This window comes from Aristolochia californica, unplaced genomic scaffold, assembly GCF_029961685.1.
Source record: "Aristolochia californica isolate CCGP_79_NKW_82.1479 unplaced genomic scaffold, dmAriCali1.0.hap1 SCAF_4, whole genome shotgun sequence".
Classification (NCBI taxonomy): Eukaryota; Viridiplantae; Streptophyta; class Magnoliopsida; order Piperales; family Aristolochiaceae; genus Aristolochia; species Aristolochia californica.
The window spans coordinates 46,985,584-47,005,453 of record NW_027182103.1 but is presented as its reverse complement, the minus strand read 5'-3'; the positions used below and the strand labels follow the sequence as shown (position 1 = coordinate 47,005,453).

General features: G+C 36.3%; 2 protein-coding genes across 4 annotated transcripts; one reads left to right on the top strand and one right to left on the bottom strand.

Annotated features, from left to right (window-relative positions):
* The first annotated feature begins 968 nt into the window (after positions 1 to 968).
* Positions 969 to 3,878, top strand: LOC137961930 (pentatricopeptide repeat-containing protein DOT4, chloroplastic). Its single transcript, XM_068808576.1, has one exon. The coding sequence runs from the start codon at positions 1,097 to 1,099 to the stop codon at positions 3,560 to 3,562; it is 2,466 nt and encodes an 821-aa protein (XP_068664677.1). The 5' UTR covers positions 969 to 1,096; the 3' UTR covers positions 3,563 to 3,878.
* An 881-nt stretch (positions 3,879 to 4,759) lies between these two features.
* On the bottom strand, positions 4,760 to 19,075 carry LOC137963891 (uncharacterized). Of its 3 annotated transcripts, none has more exons than XM_068811119.1 (15): positions 18,895 to 19,075; positions 18,579 to 18,810; positions 18,392 to 18,466; positions 18,171 to 18,242; positions 17,860 to 17,969; positions 17,081 to 17,279; positions 13,820 to 13,909; positions 13,640 to 13,714; positions 12,180 to 12,277; positions 11,928 to 12,063; positions 11,667 to 11,783; positions 6,039 to 6,399; positions 5,453 to 5,736; positions 5,204 to 5,259; positions 4,760 to 5,089 (listed from the first exon to the last, which is right to left on the bottom strand). In XM_068811119.1, exons 1-15 carry the CDS (start codon positions 18,997 to 18,999, stop codon positions 4,889 to 4,891), a joined length of 2,211 nt encoding a protein of 736 aa, XP_068667220.1. In that variant the 5' UTR covers positions 19,000 to 19,075; the 3' UTR covers positions 4,760 to 4,888. The 3 variants fall into 3 exon arrangements, with proteins under 3 accessions (XP_068667220.1, XP_068667223.1, XP_068667222.1); XM_068811122.1 differs by having other exon boundaries at positions 13,820 to 13,894; XM_068811121.1 differs by having other exon boundaries at positions 17,872 to 17,969.
* Positions 19,076 to 19,870: the final 795 nt, after the last annotated feature.

Genomic DNA, 19,870 nt, shown 5'->3' with positions numbered 1-19,870 from the left:
ATATTTTATGACATCTTGATTTTCTTCATTTTGTAGTTTAACCCTTGACGACTCTTATACTAATATCTCCTTAAATATAGATCAGATTGACATGAAATTTCCTCCTTATGAAACTAGACTTTGATATCTTTCTTCAAAGTATAAAATTTATTCACAAAATAGACTTATTTTGAGAGGAATAATCTGATAGATTTTGGACTCTGTAATCTTGTCGAACTAAGTACTTTTTTTTCTTTAGCCAACATGACCATTGACCCTTGCAAAATTGATATCTCCCTCTAAGAAACTCAATTGAGAATTAGTTTGATATAGTATAAAATAGACTTACAAATATTTCTTTTGACATATAAATTTTCATATAAAGTATCGTTATTTACTCTATAAATATTAAAAAAATTCTTATATTGTTTCTCCCAAACCAATACAGTAGTTTTGGGTGACAATGGTCTAGTTAGGTAATTTATTTATTTATTTAATCAATCAAAAGATAACTACTTAATTACTTAATAACCAAGTAGTTAATTACTTGAGTAATTAATTAATCAATTAATTGCTAGTGAAACAATTAATTAGAAATTAATTAATTGATAATTAAGTGACCAATTAAAAATATGATTAAGTAATTAATTTCATAAGTAGATAATTTTATATTATAATTAACAAAATACTTTTCTAAAAAATAATAAACTAGTTAATTAGTAATTAATTAGTTAATTGTTAAGAAAGTAAGTAGGTAATTAACTAATTATTATATAATTATATAATTAATTAATTGATTGATTAAATGATTAATTAATATTTTATTCCATGTACCAGTCCCTACACAGCAGAAAACGAGAAAACATACATAAAAGTCCCTCGATTTAAACAACAAAAAAAAAAAAAACAAATTTTGTTCTATCGTCGCAACGGGAGGGCTGTTATCATGGCTGCAATTTTCGCTGCATTTCCACCAGCTTACGGCCCCTCCTCTTCTCTCCAACTGAATGGAAGAAAATTACCTCTCGAGAGAATCCATGGATTCTTTTTCGCGAAACAACCTTTCAAACATCCAAAATTCTCTTGTTGTCATGTTACCACTTGCTCTATCTGGTCCATGGCTACACTCGCTGAATCCAAGTGTCAAAGCACAACTGATAACAATACCGAGATATGCAGATTATGTGAAATGGGTGACCTTAAATCAGCTATGCATTTGCTATACAACTTGGATTCCAGAAACTCACAGCTCGAATTGAAAACTTTCTGCTCAATTTTACAACTGTGTGCAGACCTTAAGTCTCTGCCAGATGGAGCGAAGGTTCATGAAATTTTATCCGCTTCAAGTATCCAAATCGATGGCCTATTGGGTTTGAAATTGGTTTTTATGTATATAAAATGCGGTGATTTGGGAAATGGAAGAAAGGTTTTTGATGTTATTCAGAAAGAAAACGTTTTTCTTTGGAATCTCGTCATGAATGAGTACGCTAGGATCAAGGAGTACAACGAATGCATTTCGCTATTTGGACAAATGTTAGAATCTGGCATTCAAGCAAATTCTCATGCTTTCTCTTGTATCTTGAAGTGTGTAGCCGCTTTGGGAAGTACCAAAGACGGTAAACAGATCCATGGACTTGTGCTTAAGTTGAGATTTGACTCCTATAATGCTGTTGGGAATGCTCTTGTTGCCTGTTATTCAAAATGCAAGAACATTGAACTTGCACAACAAGTCTTTGATAAAATGGTCGAGAGAGATGTTATATCTTGGAATTCTATGATCAATGGCTACGTTTCCAGTAGTCTTCCTGAAAAGGGCGTTCAATTACTCCGTGAAATGTGGTTATCAGGGGTTTACATGGATTTAGCAACTCTTGTCAGTGCTCTGCCAGCTTGTGCACAAATGGGTTTTCTCCAACACGGCAGAGTGCTTCATGGGTATGCAATAAAATCTGTTTACCGTGAAGAAATTACTCTTCATAACTCTTTGTTAAGCATGTACACTAAGTGTCAAGATTTGGACAGTGGGGTGAAAGTTTTCAGTAAGATGAAAAAAAAGTCTGTTGTAACATGGACCTCAATGATATCAGGTTATGTTCAAGGAGGGCAATTCAACAAGGCACTAAGATTGTTTGAAGTCATGGAAGAAGAAGGTGTCATGCCAGACTTATTTGCAATTACTAGCGTCCTTCATGCCTGTGCATGTAATGGGTCACTCGAGCACGGAAAGAGAATACATGATCACATTATCGAGAATGGCTTGGAGTCACATCTTTTTGTTGCAAACTCGCTTATAGCTATGTATGCAAAATGTGGAAGCATGGTGGATGCTGAATCAGTTTTTAACATGATGGTCGAAAGAGATATAGTCTCATGGAACACCATGATAGGAGGTTACTCTAAGAATTCTCTTCCCAACGAGGCACTTTCTTTGTTCAGCCAAATGCAAGGCTTGAAACCCAACTCTGTGACAGTGGCAAGTGTCCTTCCAGCTTGTGCGAGCCTATCAACTTTAGAGAAAGGAAGAGAGATCCATGGCCACATACTGAGAAATGGTTTTTTCTCTCATTGCTATGTAGCCAATGCTCTAGTTGACATGTATGCAAAATGTGGAGCACTAGTACTGGCACGCTTGCTCTTCGATCATATACAGACAAAGGATTTAGTCTCGTGGACGGTTATGATTGCTGGGTATGGCATGCATGGACATGGCAGAGATGCTATTTTACTATTCAGTGAAATGCGAAAAATGGGTATAGAGCCAGACGAGGTTTCTTTCATTGCTATTCTATATGCATGTAGTCATTCAGGATTAATAGATGAAGGGCGGAGGATCTTCCACATTATGAGATATGACTGCAAAATTGAACCCAAGTTAGAGCATTATGCATGTATGGTTGATCTTCTTGCTCGAGCAGGGCGTTTAACAAAGGCCTACCAATTTATTGAATCAATGCCCATCCAACCTGATTCAACTGTTTGGGGTGCATTGCTATGTGGCTGTAGGACCCACAGAGATGTGAAGCTAGCAGAAAAAGTTGCAGAGCATGTCTTTGAGCTAGAGCCCGAGAACACAGGTTACTATGTACTTCTAGCCAATATATATGCAGAATCTGAGAAATGGGAAGCAGTGAAGAAATTAAGGGAGAGAATTGGCCGACAGAGGCTAAGAAAGAAGCCAGGCTGTAGTTGGATTGAAATCAAGGACAAAGTACATGTGTTTGTTTCAGGAGATAGATTGCATCAACAAGCTAAGAACATTTGGTCTTTTCTGGAAAGAGTGAATGCAAGAATGAAACAAGAAGGGTATATTTCAAATAAGAGATACGCATTGATTGATGTGGATGATGCAGGAAAGGAGGAGGTTCTTTGTGGACACAGTGAGAGGTTGGCAATAGCTTTTGGGATCTTGAATTTGCCATCTAGGAAGCCAATCAGAGTTTCAAAAAATTTACGAGTGTGTGGTGATTGTCATGAGGTAGCCAAGTTCATATCCAAAATGGTTGGGAGGGAAATCATCTTGAGAGATTCTAATCGGTTCCACCAATTTGTTAATGGAAGATGTTCTTGCAGAGGATTCTGGTAAAGAAAGGTGTAGGGATCTGAAATGAAAGAAAATAATCAAATACTTGATTTTGTGGATAAGACCTAGCATAAGGATAAGTAGATGGATCATAAATAACTATGTTTACAGCACGGACTCCAATTATTTGTGTGGAAAAATCTGTTGGGTTGCCGATTCTGTCTTTGCATTGAGGCTAGAAAATGATGATAACACTGTCATGGGTCCAGTTTTATTGATCGGTTATGTAAGTTTCTTGCTGTGGATGCAGGTTTATTTCATCCAAACTTTCTTCTCAAGTGGTGTCTGGTCCAAAACAAAAAAAAATTGTATAAAGAGATTTGTTTTCCAGAAGGCTAGGATCTAAGCCTCTATGCCTTACTTCTTTTGTATGTTATTTGTAGCATAGTGTTTGGTAAGGCATACAGGAGTTACCGATTGGTAGAAATTCTTTACATGTATTGGTTTTTGAGCTTCAGCTTCAGTTCTCTTGCTGTTTTAGCATTGTTTATATTTTGAAGTTAAAAGACCATTATCAAAGTCCCCTCCATTCTCTAGTATAAAATAACCCAGTAAGGAGGAGACGTTGGGTAAGTCGACCCTTCCCTCAAGATGGCCAATCACTGAACGAAATTCTTTCGTCCCCCGGTTAAGAATCTTAAGAGTTCCCGTCAACGGCGGAGGAGCTGGATCAAATCATACAAATTTCATTTTCAAAACATTTCTCTTTTATTTGCTACAGCAGAAAATCGAATTTGATCTCTCCATCACTGGCAGCAATGATATTTTAGTGATTTCGTTTTCGTTTCTTCGCGTCACCTTCTCTGGCCTTTTAAAATCAAATCCTGTAAGACTAGAAAAAGGGAATAGTGGTGATTTCTGGAAATGGGAGTAGACCAATTTCTTGCTTTAATTCTGGGTGAATAAGCTACTGAACGCCTTGTGATGATCCTGATATCTGCTTCAGCGACTTCTTTTCTTCACCTCACCTTATCTGACCTTTGGAAATCTAATCATGTAAGACTATGAAAAAGAAATAGTGGTGATTTCTGCAAATGGAAATAGATCTATTTAATTTGTTTAAAACCCACTATGGATCTTGCTTTCCAGGTGTCTCCTAACCTACTTTCCCTCAAATCTTCTTTTCTTTTATTATTATCTCCTAGTTCTAAAAGATGTTCTCTGTTATTAACATGAAGGGGATTGATAACTGAACGCTTCTTTCTCATGGCTGCAGCATACAGAGTAAAGCCCTTCATCACAAGAACTAATAGATTGAAAAATCATTGAATGAAGGTCACTGTTGGTTCTGCACACAATGAAATGTTACAAACTGAAACAAAACAATGCTCAAATCCCGAGATCAAAACTTGGGGTCTCATCCATTTCCATTGTATCCCCCTCTTGGCTCTTCAAACCCCCTGCATACTCCATTCTAGAATTGATTGAATCACTATCCAACAGGATATTCAGGTTAGATGGTGAGTCCAGTGGAGAGGCCTCTTCGTATCCCGTAAGGCCTTTCTCCACATTATCTGCACTGCCTTGCACCTTAAGATGCAGGGAAAGAAAGAGGAATAAGTCAAGTAATGAATCAGGCTTCACAGACTAGCTAAAGCATATCAAGGTTAGATCAATTTATAGAAGAATGGGAATTCTCTAAACCTGATTAGGCTTTTCCTGATTTGCCAAGGAGATCGATTTGATATTGCTGCTTTGCTCTGTGGAAAATTGTCAAATGTTAGTTGCTGCAATAAACATTTTTCCTTCTTTAAAAGTTACGATCTTTACAGCACTGCAACTTAGTCCAATATTTACAATAATACCATAATCTCATTTTTATCACTTAAAAAAAAACAGGTAACCTCAAAAACTGATCAGGACGGGCGACTAAGAAAACATAGATTTAAGTACCAGAAAACCTGCGGCTTCCTTGTGTCCCAATATTACTTTCTGACCCAGTAAATATCAAAGAATCCTTGCCCTGTAGGTGTCCATGCAAGGTATTTGATGCAGCTTTCAAGTAGGTATCAGCATTACTACTACAGTTCGATATAGTTTCCAATTTTGAACAATATGTGAGATTCTTGCCAGGTGATCTGGAAGTTGTGCAGGATGAAAATTGAGATCCTTCTGAATGTTCAAAAGGTGCTTCAGAACATAATAGATCTGGACTGAATATAGAAGTCCGTGCGTCACTGCAAGAAGAGCAACACATTCAAACGTTCAAAAGGTGCTTCAGAACATACTAGACCTGGACTGAATATAGAAGTCCGTGCGTCACTGCAAGAAGAGCAACACATTCAAACGTGTATACTTTAAACACATTAACCAGAACAAGAGCAACACATTCAAACGTGTATACTTTAAACACATTTACCAGAACAAGTTACTTATTAGCATGAGCCACCGAATGGAGAAAATATTCTTTAGAAAAGTCTTACATACGCTTCATGATGGGAAAAACACTTCGAATTTAGATGATATATTGTATGCTTACCTTGTAGAGGGAATGGATGAAGATGAGGAGCGTCCATTGACAAACAATAATTTCTCTTCACAGCTATCATGTATAGAGGTGGTCAATCCAGTAGAATGGATTCCCCTGGCAGCTTTGACTAGAGGAAAACCGTTTTCAGAGGCACTGATTTGAGAACCATATCTGGAATTATCTTCTACAGAATTCCTTAAAACTGTTCCACCTAATTCTTTTTTGAAACTTGCTGCAACACCTGATTCTAGATGATTTGACTGAAGCAAATCTTCAGTAGCTGATGGATTGGTCTGAACCATGACTAGCTCTCTTGGAGAAAGGTTTTCCTCAACTTTTGGCCTTTTAAGAACAGCTAAGATCTGCCTGGCTGCAAAAGAGGTGTCCAGACTTGCAAAAGATCATGGAAGAACTTGCATGTGCATAACATTGTCAAGCTACTAACAAAATTTGGAAGAATTTGCATTTGCATAATATAGTCAAGCTATTAGCAATATTTGGAACTGCATTGAGAAACCCTCATGCAAAAGAAGAAAATTCACAAGAAAGAGAGAAAAGAGAGCACGGGAGAAGAATGAAGAACACAGCAGAATTTATACACTCCTTGGAAGTGAAGGTCAACATCTCCCCTTTATATAATCACTTAAAAGTCAAAAATAGATGAAAAATACATAAATGCCACCTATATGCTCAAAACTCTATTACTCCCTAAATACTCTTAAAATATATGAAAATTGAACTACATAACTCCTATACACAAACAAGCCTATTGTTAACTTGGTGGAGCAATATTTTAAGAGTAAAATAACCATAATACCCTTCATATTTCTTAAAAATCCCCCTCAAGCTGGAGGAGCATAAATCGAAAAGCCCCAAATTGTTACAAAAATTCCAAAATTCATGCTTTCCTAGAGCTTTATAAAAATACACCAAACTGATCTGAGATCTAACATATGGAGTGGCCATCACCACTCGTCACGAATCACAAATGAAATGGCAATCGACTTCATCATGTTTGTTTCTTTCATGAAACACTGGGTTACTAGCAATGAAGATTGCAGCTTGGGTATCACAATACATCATCATAACACCTTTGGTGGGGAAGTCTAGCTCTTGCAAAACGGATCTTACCCATAAAAGAAGTTCACTAACTAAAAGGGACAATGCTTGGTTTTCTACTTCTTGGACCACAACATTTTATTTCTTGCTCTTCTAGCTAATTACATTCCCTCCAACAAATGCACAATAACCACTTCAAGACTTCAAATCCAACTTGGACATTGCATAATCAACATTTGAATACACTTCAATCTGCAAATGCCCATGTGGCTCATTCAATAGACCTTTGCCCAATGCTCCGTTCAGATATCTCATTTCTATGTGCTACCTCTAAGTGAATCAGGCTTGGATGCTCCATGAATTGATTGACTATACTTACAGAAAATGAGATGTTAGGCCAAGTAACTGGGGCATAAATGAGTTTGTGCACTAACCTTTTATACACGATCTGATCTACTAGTTCAAAACTATTATCTTCATGAAGATTATGATACACTTCCATGGGTGTCTCGACAAACTTTGCTTTCAATAAACTATGCTCTTGTAGCATATTTGTGACATACTTTTTTTTTTTGTGTCAAAACAATTATTACCATACATCTTGCCACCTTAATCCTAAGAAAGTAATTGAGGGACCTCAAATCCTTAGTTTGAAAATGTTTTGTAAGATGTTCCTTGACCAATTTAATACCCTTGTATCGCTTCCTGGTAGCATTATGTCATCCACATACACAACTAATCCCACAACTCTAGAAGGTCTCTTCAAAACAAATAATGAGCGGTCACAATGACTTGTGGTAGAAGCCAAGGAATATCACTTTGCAGAACTTATCAAACTGTGTTGTGTAGCCTTCACAATTTCCCTATCTTCCCCTGAGCAACATACCATGAGGTTGCTCTATGTACACCTCTTCTTCCAAATCTCTATAAAAAAAGAGATTTTTATGTCTAATTGAAACAAGATCCGGCCTTTACTAACAACCAAAAAAGTCAAAATGCAAGATGTCAACTATGCTACATGCAAAAACATCCACACCATATGTTTGGGTTCACCCCTTAGCTACAAGTTTGGCTTTACACTTCTTTATAGACCAATCAACCTTGTATTTTATAGTGTAGACTCAGCAATAGCACACAAAGACAACATCCAAAGGGGGATCACACAATGTCTAGGTATTCCTATCAAGTAAAGCTTCCATCTTCACATTTGTGGTATGCATCCATTGAAGAGACAATAGAGCATCCTTCACAGAAAAAAATAAAAAATAGTATGGGAAGATAAAGACAAAGCAAAAGTCTTGAATGGATCAGACAACAACTCGAAGGGCACAAATTGTTGGATGGTGAATACAAGCAAGAACGTCCTTGTAAAAACAATAAGAAGATCCAAATCACTTACCTCAGAAGCTGCAAGAGAAGAGAGAAGTGGCAAGGATAAAGAAGAGGGAGCCTTTGACGTTGTCTTGGGAGGTTTGCTACGTTGGTAAACTTGTAGTTATCAGAATAGGAGCAACAACATGAACATCAAGTGGTGTAGAAATAGTAGAGTCATCGGACTTTGAACAATAGGGAACAATTTCAAAGAATATGGTGTCAATGGACATATAAGTTTTTTTTTTGTTGTTGGAAGGACAATAACACTTGTACCCTTTTTGAGTATAAGAATACCTAAGGAAAATACACAACTAAACTTGGAGACAACTTGTCATGAGATGGACCAAAAACATGCACGTAGCAAACAAACCCACAAACACGAGATCAAAGAGGAAAACAAGTTACTCCTGAATTTAAGAACTTGTAGTGGGATTCTTCCTCCAAGTAAAAAAGATGACATCTATTGATGAGAAAATAAGCAGTAAAGATAGTATCACCCCAATAAAATTTTAGAATCTGCATTTGAAATAGCATAGTTTGTGCGACCTCTAGAAAATGGTAATTTTGCCTTTGTCTACCTCATTTTACTCTGAGGTATACACACAAGAAGACTGATGAACAATGCCATTAGCCTTACAAAAAGAATCAAATTTGTGGTTTGTAAACTCAGGTCCATTATCAAAATAAAATATATGAAGAGACAAAACTAAATTTTTTATTTCCCTATAAAAATTGCAAAATACATAAAAAAAAATTGTTGTCTCCCATAGGAGATACACCCATGTAGACTTACTAAAGTCATTAATGAAAGAAACAAAATACAAGAAACCAAAGATACTAAGTATTGACAGGAGCCCCATACATCTAAATGGACTATCTCAAACAAACTAGTATTGCTCTGACTCTAATTAGAAGGAAAAGTTGTGCAACAATACTTCCCAAGTTGACAAGATTCAAATTGAAAGGACAAAGTAGAAAGGTAAAACTAGATATATCTAAAGTAACTTGACTGAGGAGGGATGTTCTAACTATAAGTCGCATTGGAAAAGTGATACTTATGCTTGAATCGTCAAAGAGAACTGCACTGACAAACCTTTCTCTCTCTCATACCCTAAACCAATTATCTTCCTCATTTGGAAGTCCTAGAATACATAATGGGTAGGAAAGAAGGTTACCAAACAATTCAAATATTTCATAATGTGACTAATAGGTAACAAGTTAACAAGGAATTAGAAACAAACAAACCAGACTCTAAAAGTAGATGAATTAGATTGAACTTTGGCTACTCCATTAACAAGTGTGGAGAATCATACCAAAGATGAGTGAAGATGCATATGAATCAATTACCCATGATGTAGCAGGGGACACATGAAAATTAGACATACCTGAATTAACCATAGTGGTCGTAGTTATGATTGTGGATGTCAAATCACTTAGCTTCATGGATGTGGTGGACAAGGTCAATCGTGTCATCCTTTGTGCCACTTATTGAAGTTCATGTGGATCACAAGAATAATATCTACAATGCAGCCCGTTGAAGTCTCATCACCTTCTAAACACTAGAATTGGCCCAAGTAGGTTTTCCAAATTTGTCCTAACAGTTATTTGAGAAGTGATTACTATGCCTACAAATTGAGGCAGTGTGTATGACTTCTATCATCACCACAGCTAGAACTATCTCAATCTTGTCCTCTATTACCCCCTCCACGTCCACAAGATGCCTCAATTTCACTTGGTGTGGACTGAATATTGAGGTTATCCTTGATACGCTGTGGAACCACATCTGTCTCAACCTGAACAACTCTATTTAAAGCCTTCTTCAATGTGGGTATTTATCGACAACAAGTAGTCGGGTCCTAATTGCATCATATTCGAAACTTAACACATCAAGAAACTTGGCAACGTGAATATGTCCGAATTGCTGCTGAAGCTCTTTCTCATTTGTACTAAAAGAATGGTATACACTAATCGCATGTAGTATATCATGCAATTCACTAAAATAATCAGTCAATTCTATCCCCTCTTTTTAGACTAACAAGCTTTTGCATATAGTTCATAATTCCTTGAAAATTACTTTCTTGATTGTAGAAAGACTCAAGAGAAGTCTAAATCTCCTTTGTTGTCTCATAGTTCATAACTTAACTTCGTAATCGGGATTCCAAGTTGTTTTCAAGTTATGTCATAACTTGGTAATCCTCAGCCTTCCAGCCATCAGTCGTGGGAATAGGAGGGTCATCCCTAAGATACTTGGCTTTTCTTTTGGCCTAAAAGTCACAAAAGGACAGATTTGAATCAGTTTAGCTAATTCTGTCTGTCCAACTTTTCTGTAGTAGTCTGAATTGTATCCTTGCCTTCAGAATTTCCAAAATCATTTACCGCAATAATAACTTCACCTGAATTAGTCATGACTTACTGCCAAAAATAACCAATATACACAAAAATCAACTTAGACTGAGTCCACACACCAACTAGCACGTAAACACATAGTATTTGCATGCATAAATAAGGTGGGGCCCACATAGGATAGAGTTAGGGCACCAAAACTGCAAATCACTTAAGTAAAAAATAGACGAAAAATACATAAATGCCCCTCTATGCTCAGAACTCTATAACTTCCTAAATACATCTCGATAAAGTGAAATTAAACTACATAACTCCTATACATAGACGAGCTTACTATTAACCTGGTGGAGCAATATGTTGTGTAAAATAACCAAAATACCTTTCTTCATATTTCTCAACATCTCTCAAGAAAATGAGAAGAATTGCCAACCCTCTAGTCCAGGGTTTCAGTATGTCGATTAACCATCTGATGTTGTTCCGGTACACAAATTTGGAACTTTTACTTTTGTGTGGCGTCTAATAAGTCGCATCAGATGTTCAACTTGGTGGTAAAATGGCTGAACCAGAAATCCACATTATATGAAAGAGATAGTAGCTTTTCTAGGACACTTTATACTTCACATCTGTTGTTGAAGTTAACAACCGCAAAATAGATGGCAAGAGGCATTTGTAACTATCACTGTCCAATTAAGTTAGTGATATCGTACATAATGAGTAAATATGCGATTCTTTAGCTGGCTTGAGATAATGCAAAATAATTTTTATTTTGATATGCATCTCATAGCCTTAAAATTTTATGGATTGACCAAAAGGTTTAAATTTATAAATTATTATAGAAAATTTTATGAAAAAAAGACTAACCATCACGTACGGATTTGTTTATTTGAAGCCATCCATCTGTCATCAGGTTCTTGACACTTGAATTGCCATCATCTAAAGCCACAACTTTAGCTGATGAAGCACCAATTTGGAGCTCTCCTGCACATGTAAGTATTACTTAAGCCTTAAAAGATTACTTTTGGCATTGCTCCTATCAGCACCCTCACTTATCTTCAGATAAAAATGACAAACTAAAAATTGCAGCACATGACTGAAGTTTGGTTTCAGTGACAAGAAAATTACCTGTCCGAGAAGTTTGCAGCTCACCAATCTCAATAAGATAATTAGCCAATTGCAATGTATTTCCACTCCTCAGTTTCTCTGTTGACTGGATGTGTACTCTAATTAGGAGTGTTCTGTCCTCAGTTAACAAACTAACCTGCTCAGATTGTAAGCCCACAGTTGCACTCAATTTTTAAATAAACACTACTCACTTAATGGCCATATAAGCAAAATGGCTGCGGACGGAGGGAGCCTGGAGGTAACCATATATACCTGTTTTGAGTGGGAGCCGCAGAATGAAAGTCTTAAGATACCATCATGATATTTCTTGATTTTTTGTGTTATCTGTGCAGTGTACATGGCATGCCATTCTGCACAGGGTGGAGGAAATGGCTAAAGCATGGAATGGCTATAACATTTAGCAGATAAATGAAAAGGGCTAAAACTATTGAGGTTCAAGAACCAACTGTAGTTAAAGTATCCAACCAGTAACTTCTTTTTCCTTTTTTAGACATCTTCCATAAACAAATCCCCATTTCTTAGGGATGAAATGCAACTAAGATAACAAGCACTCCTAATTTTAACGGTCATATTTCATCTGACTTGCCTTTAAGTCAGCACAACCACAATCGTTTAAGGAAAAGGGCTAAAGAACGGCAACCTGTTCAGAGAAAAATCTTCCTAAAAAGTTACAGCACACTGAGAACCACCACATATAAACAGTATTTATTGGGTTTTGAAGAAGTTGTCTCAAAACATTTGTAACAGCCACCTAACACATAGCTCAAAAAACACAAACTCAGATGAAACATTTGTAACAGCCACCTAACGCAGCTCAAAAACACAAACTCTGGTGAAACATTTGTAACAGCCACCTAACACAGCTCAAAACACAAACTCGGGTGAAACATTTGTAACAGCCTCCTAACACATAGCTCAAAAACACAAACTCGGGTGAAACATTTGTAACAGCCACCTAACACAGCTCAAAAACACGGAAACTCGGGTCAGTTTTGACTGAGTTATAGATTAAAGCTCTTAGAAACCACAAAACTCATTGAGACTATTTCTACAATATAGATGTTAATTTATTTTATAGTATACAAATCAATAAAAATGCAAAATAAGTAAACAAATTAGCATGAGAAATTCGCTAAAGAAACCTGAACATTGATAAATACATTTTTAAAATAAGCTTAGACACTTGTGTCTTGTTTGTACAGTCAAAGTATTAGGTATTAATAGTTATTTTAATTTGGTTAACAAATTTTAAAAAGAAAATAGTTGATGGTAGGATCGCATATGGGATATTTTGCTTTTTTTTTAAATCAAAGAAACAAAATTGTGAACTTGCTGACCAGCTTGGACTTCCTCCGATTGGCCAAGTTCTACCAGTTTAAGGTTACTATGTAAGTTTTACTAAAACTCGTTCAGTTAGTCTTAAATAACTTATTCAGCTTTGTATATGATCTGAATCAACTTGGATGAATTTGACCGAGACCAAGTTTTAGAACTACGATCTAGCACTGCCCTATGCTTTTTAGAAGTTAAGAATTTCCTCCTATGATAATCTAGATACTTTAATCATCAAGCCAACTTCAGTACCTAGATATTTCAAGTTCTCTTTGGTCACTGACCCATGGGACAGGTTGCATCAGGAGGAAAGAAGAATAGGAGGTAAAGGAGCTTCATTTTACTGTTATTAAAGAAAAAAAAAGTATTCATCTTCTCACCCGTCACAGTGTCCTCTGCGAAGTTCAGGTTATCCTCTGCCGCTGCAACAGTTTGTGACCTGCTTTCACTTTTTCCTAAACTTGAAAAAACTAATTCCAAATAAGCTATTGAATTGCAATATGCAATGTTTGGAAAAAAGTAAGTAATCAACCAAAAAAAAAAGTAAGATACAAAAAGACCTTTAGCAGTGCCCTCTGTGAAGTTCAGGTTATTCTCTGAAGCAGCAACAGTTTGTGATCTACTTTCACATTTTCCTACACTTGGAATAGCTAATTTCGAATGAGATCTTGACTTGCCATATCCAATGTTTGGAAAAAGTTAAGTAATCAACCAAAAAAGTAAGATAAAGAAAGACCTTGAAGGAGTATACATGAAATTTTGATTGAAGATCTTAACTATCCCCATTGTATCTATTAAAGTTGGATAAAGTGTTAGCTCTCATGAAGAACAAACCTAAAGGAGAGGTGTTGGATGGAGGGGTGTTATAGGTTTGTTAAATTTGTTGTTAATTATTAATTTCTTTTACTCAAACTTGTGTGTATTCACAACTGTGAATTTATTTAGAGTGTAACATTGATTTTCAAAGTACAAGCTCAAACATTATCAACAAAACATACAAAGAAAATACGGAGATTTATAGTAGTTCACAATTTTCTCTATGGATTATTATTTCACTCCCAAGGTGTTTGCATGTCGGAGTTAATTTACTATGTTAGAGTTATCAAACAGCCCTTTTAGTAAATTGTATTTAAGGTCAATTATAATGTTGTCTATATAAGGACTTATGCCACTCATTTGACCACAGTAGTTAATTTAGAATGCACATTCTCACATAGATTTGTAGTAACAAAATCGGCTCTCAGCCTAGACCCACAAAAGGGAATTTCCGTCAACTAAAAGTACTCTTGCCTAGACCCACAAAAGGACTTGCAGTAGCCCACTAGGCTACACAAGCCTAGATCCATAAAGAGATTTTCCAGTAACACCGGCCCACACAAGGACTTACTATCAGCAGCAACTGAGCGTGTTTACCTAGACCCACACAGGGACTTTCAACATCAACAAACAAGGCCTACTAGCCTTTACCCTCAAATAATTAAACAGAGAACTAAACAACATAGTTTAACCCCACAAAGGGCTTATCAATAGCTAATCCACAGCCCTATAGGCTTCTCTCAATCTAGTTGAGACAAGGATCAATCTTACCTACACATGGTTTGACCAAATCTTGCAAGGTTACTTGCTTACAATTCTGCCCGTATAACAACAACTTCAACTAGGCAGATTTTACAATACAAGCATGAAAAGCTAAGTACAACGTCCTATGTGCCAATTCTATGTAATTGCAGCTCAAATTAGTCCTCAATGACTTGATTTCAAAATTAAAGCACAAAAACTTGGATTGGTTTTTCAAATAGGGCAATATAATAAAAAACATCCCGATGTAAAGAATTGATTTCAATATCTAAAACCACGAGTAGTAATATGAACTTTGTGAATAATCTCAAAATAAATTGAACTCGTTTAGTAGTGCCCGACAAAGATCAATAAACTAATTTCAAAGTAAATGAAAGCGGATGCTTCGATTTCAAAATACAGCTCCCTTAAGAGATAATCTGAACATAGTAATTTGATCTCAAAGTAAATGAGCTCTGGTTTTAGACACACTCACCAAGTATAATGAATTGATTTTAAAATATGTGCCTGTAAAAACTTGGATTTATAAACTTTAGCCCCAAATTGTGAATGGTAATACAAAAACCATAGCAATTCAGCTTGCTACAATAAATATTATGATTTCAAAGTAAGAGTGCAAGATTTCTAGCAAGGATAAAGCTAAGTAAATAAATTTTCAAAGAAAAAAGCACAAGAAGTACTTAGCTCTTTAAGAGTGGCTTTTTTGGAAATCTTCAGATTTCAACTCCAAATCTATTTCAAAGTATGAATGAGCTTAGGAGTGATTGTTAGAGCCTTCACAATTGAGAGGTGTGTGTTTTGGGGTAAAAAAAACTTAAATAAACAAGTTCTCAATGTTCAGAAATAGAGTCGTTAAGTTTGGAAAGGGACATTTTATCCTTTTGAAAAACTTAGTAAAATCTTGACTAAAAGTCATGAGAAAATATTTAGAATCTTCTTTATGAGCTGCTACTTACATAGATAGGTCACTTATAGATTTGGAGACCTATCTCGACCGAATTAATGCCTTCAATGTTGTTCCCCCGGTTTTTTGAAACATGTCGTTTAGACACCTGATGTCCCCCTCAAACGGTCCTCATTAAACACTTCTCTATTCTTCAGTTCATTCGAATGGCTAGTTGAACAGTTTGCCACAATGCCTTTTCTCCATCTTAGGTGTTTGACTTCTTTGGCCTATCCATTTGACAACTCATTGACCAAATGGTTCCAGTGGCTTTTCTCTTTCATTTCCACTCGTGCGGTTTCAGTCTGATAAAAAAATCCTCTTCAAGTTTAATGTTTTCATCTCTTTCTCTTCTTGCCTTCATTGGACTGGGCGTTCAAGCATTTGAATGAACGAACTCTAACAGAGAGTTTTATCTCTCTTCTTTGTTCGGACAGTTGGGCTTTGCTTTCTTGTGTGCTAAGCATTCATCTAGACCATTTGAATGCTTCACCAAATAGTTGCTTCTCAAAAGTTTTTTTCACTCTTGTCTGGTTGAATAGTTGCTTCTAGGCTGTTCAAGCAATTTGTTTTTTTCTGGCTTGAGCTGCTTATTTTCATTTTCAATGGGCCATTCAGATGATCCTTGGCTAGTCGATTTGATATACTGTCAGAAATTCCGTTTGGGGCTTCTTATGTTGTTAAGGCATACTAATGTTCAACGGATCAAATGTACAATATTAGTAACTTAGTGTTTCTTATCATCAAAATTAACTTAATGAGAATCTTGAGACCAACGCCAAGTCCATCTAAAATAACTAGTCTAAGTTATCAAAATGAACTTAATGAGAATCTTGAGACCAACACCAAGTCCATCCTAAAATAACTAGTCTAAGTTAGGAGGCATCTTCCCAAGTAATAAGCACAAGACCTTTCTAATCTTGAATCCATGCAAGGCTTTAAAACTCCCCATACATCTGGAAAATTTTGGGTAGAGGCCCATGTATAGGTATGCATTCTAGTAAAATGTTAAAATTGGGTCCAAATCCCAAAAGGAATAACCTTAGTTAGGAGGCTTCTTCAAAAGTAATAAGCAAAAGATGCTTCTAAACCTTGATTGATGTGGTTCCATCCTTCTAAACAAAACAAGAACATACAAATTCTAAAAGATGCCTTGCAGCAAAGAAAAATAAGTGGAAGATAGGACAGCATATTCCTGAATCAAATTGATGTATTTAGACCACAGTACCTTATCATAAACCCTAAACCATAACAACATAAATTCAAAAATAGCATAAAAGGGTTACAGACATAATACTACCTCCAGCCTGCTGCTTGTTCATGCATGAATATGTATCATCTTTTAGATTCAAGCCATCTAAGTGTTTGGAGCTTTCTTTTACATCTCCAATTTCAACAAGGTAACCATCAAATGACAGTGCCCCACCAGACTCAACTACCTCATCTTTCTTTAAGAATTTGCTGCTTAAGAGCTTCCCACTTTCATCATAAAGCATTACCTATATATTTTTACAAACAATTGTAACATGAAATAAAAGAATAGGAAGGACATACGGTCTATGTTTTTAGAATAAGAGAAAACACTCATAAAATGCTATAACAGATTAATAATGGAAAGGAAATTCATCAAAAGAAACTGCATAGTCAAAGTTTCTGAGAGTAGGATAACTTTGTCCAGAAGGTAGTGGAGAACAGGCTCTAAAAAATCTAACAATCGCAGGAGACATCTATTTTTGTTTTGGAGAGGTGAGCTAGTGCTCAGATTATAGGCCTAAGATAGAATTGGAGAGGTCACGGTGAGGGAACTGATGAGTAAAAGCACTGTTGTTACTTCTCACCTAACAACATTCATTAATTAAAGAAACCTGAAACTTAAAGCTAACTCCTGGCCTAGCTGTATCAGTTTTTGCATTAGTCCACACAATTTCTGCGTCCATGTAATAGAGGCTACGAGGGGGGAAAGGGAAAAAGAGACAATCAGATGCTATTCACATTAATATATTGATTGGTATCTCCAATTCTCAGCAGTACGATACAGAGGAAATGAAAACCCTTTGGTAGAGACATGGAACAGCATACTTTAGAACAAACCTGTTTCTGGCGGAACCCCTTAAATGAAAGTTTCAGTTTGCCATCATGATACTTCTTAGCTTTTTGAGTCAATTGTGTGGTAAACAAAGCATTCCATTCTGCGTGAGATAGAGTTAGTCGTCCAAGTACCAATCTGGTATTTCTAAGAAGCACATAGACATGAAGCATTATTGTGTTGTGTCTTGCTTACGCACTTTCATGTTGACCTCAGTTTCAAAATTAGTCTAAAACAATAAAAGAAGTATCAATTTTTTAATAAGTTTCATTTCTCAAAAATGCCCGAGTAACTTGCAACCAACCGTTTGTTGTCTCTGTAGAACTTGAATGACTCTGTGCTTCCCCACTGTTCTGTGATCCAGCTTGGTTGTTCCCTATGTTTAAAAAATATTATGGATGTAAGTTCTAGAAAAAGCATGCCGAATAGAATTAAACGCAAAGTAGAGATGGACTCGTCGTGTACCAGTGCGACAAGTAGAATCAAATCCAAGTGGAAGTATAACTTGGTGGATACTAAACTTACGTTTGGCAAAGTTCCGCATGGAAATTGGGCGATTTCGTTGCGCTCCAGTCGGTAGAGATCCGCATATTTTGTTCTCTGGAGAGAAAGAGAGTGAAGGAAAGTTGAGAATAAGTTCAAAACATTAGAAATATACCTTAAAACTTTAGAAAATAAATGCTGAATTGTGCCGCTGAATATAAAGAGCTACCCGTGGAAACTTTAGATCTAGCTATCTTCCCTCCTTTTATCGAAGTCTTTCCTGAAGATTCATTACTTCTGAGTTGAGATTTTGATTCTCTTAGAGCCTCAGATTCAACTTCGATTTCAGCTACATCAACAAGATAAGCAGCAAATGCGAGTGTTCCACCAGATTCAATGACCTCGTTTTTCTTCAGAAACCTGCTATCTAAGACTTCCCCGCAATCATTAAAGAGTATCACCTGAAGAGACATAGTAAAATTTACAAAGAAGCACAAAATATTTAAACCAAATTCAACAAAAAATAGTTGAAAGAAGAGCTCTACCTTGTCATCTGGGACGTGAAGCTCCAATACTCCGTCTTTGTAAACTTTTCTTTTCTGTGTCAAGTGCTTCGTGTAGGTGACAACCCATCTGTTTGGAGCCTCCATCAGTCATTTCGCCTTTGTTTTACAAGTGCCGCGCACAGTCTGCAACATCGTGACATCTCCTCGGTTCCTGACCGTATTGAATTCATTTGAGAGGGAGAGAGAGAAAGAAAGAGAAGGGGGCCGGGCCTCGGCCGATTGGTTGTACAAGTTTCCCTTTCAGAATCTTCTTCTGTAATGGCGGGAGAATTCGTGGCACGTGCACCTCTGATTAAACTCCAGGGTCACATACGTATCGGATAAGTGAAAATCCGATACTGATATACTCTACGTAACAGTGATACGATTACCTGACTCACATACTCCAATACAGGAAAAATTACTCTGTTTTAACTTTTTAATTAATAAAATAAATAAATAAATTCAAAATTAAAAAATAAATATTAATAGAGAATCCCCCCTCTTTCGTATCATAGCATATCTTAAATGAGGTGGGACCTTGCCTCTCTCCGCCTTTTTGCTTGAATGGTAGAGGGGAAGGCCGGGGCCCTACCTTGCTTGTGGATGAGATTGGAGGAGCTGAGTTCTGACCCAGTCCTTGTACACGAAGAGAACTCTCTCATACCCTCTAAAGTTCTTCTTATTATTTATAATAACATTATTATTGCCTTCCAAGACAACTTCTCTCTGTACATGTCGTTTTAACTGCGAATTCAAAAATTTGAACTTACGGAATTCATGATGTAGTCACCAAAAAAAGCGAAAGTCGTAGTAAGTGTATTAACATAAAGTTTTTAGTTATTCGAGAATATATCAAAGTAAACAAAGTGGTTATGGAACACATCAACACCGAATTAATGATCGTTGATCCGTCCACAAAAGGTCTACCACCCGTTGTTCATAATGGACATGTTGAAAAACTCTAATAAATTCA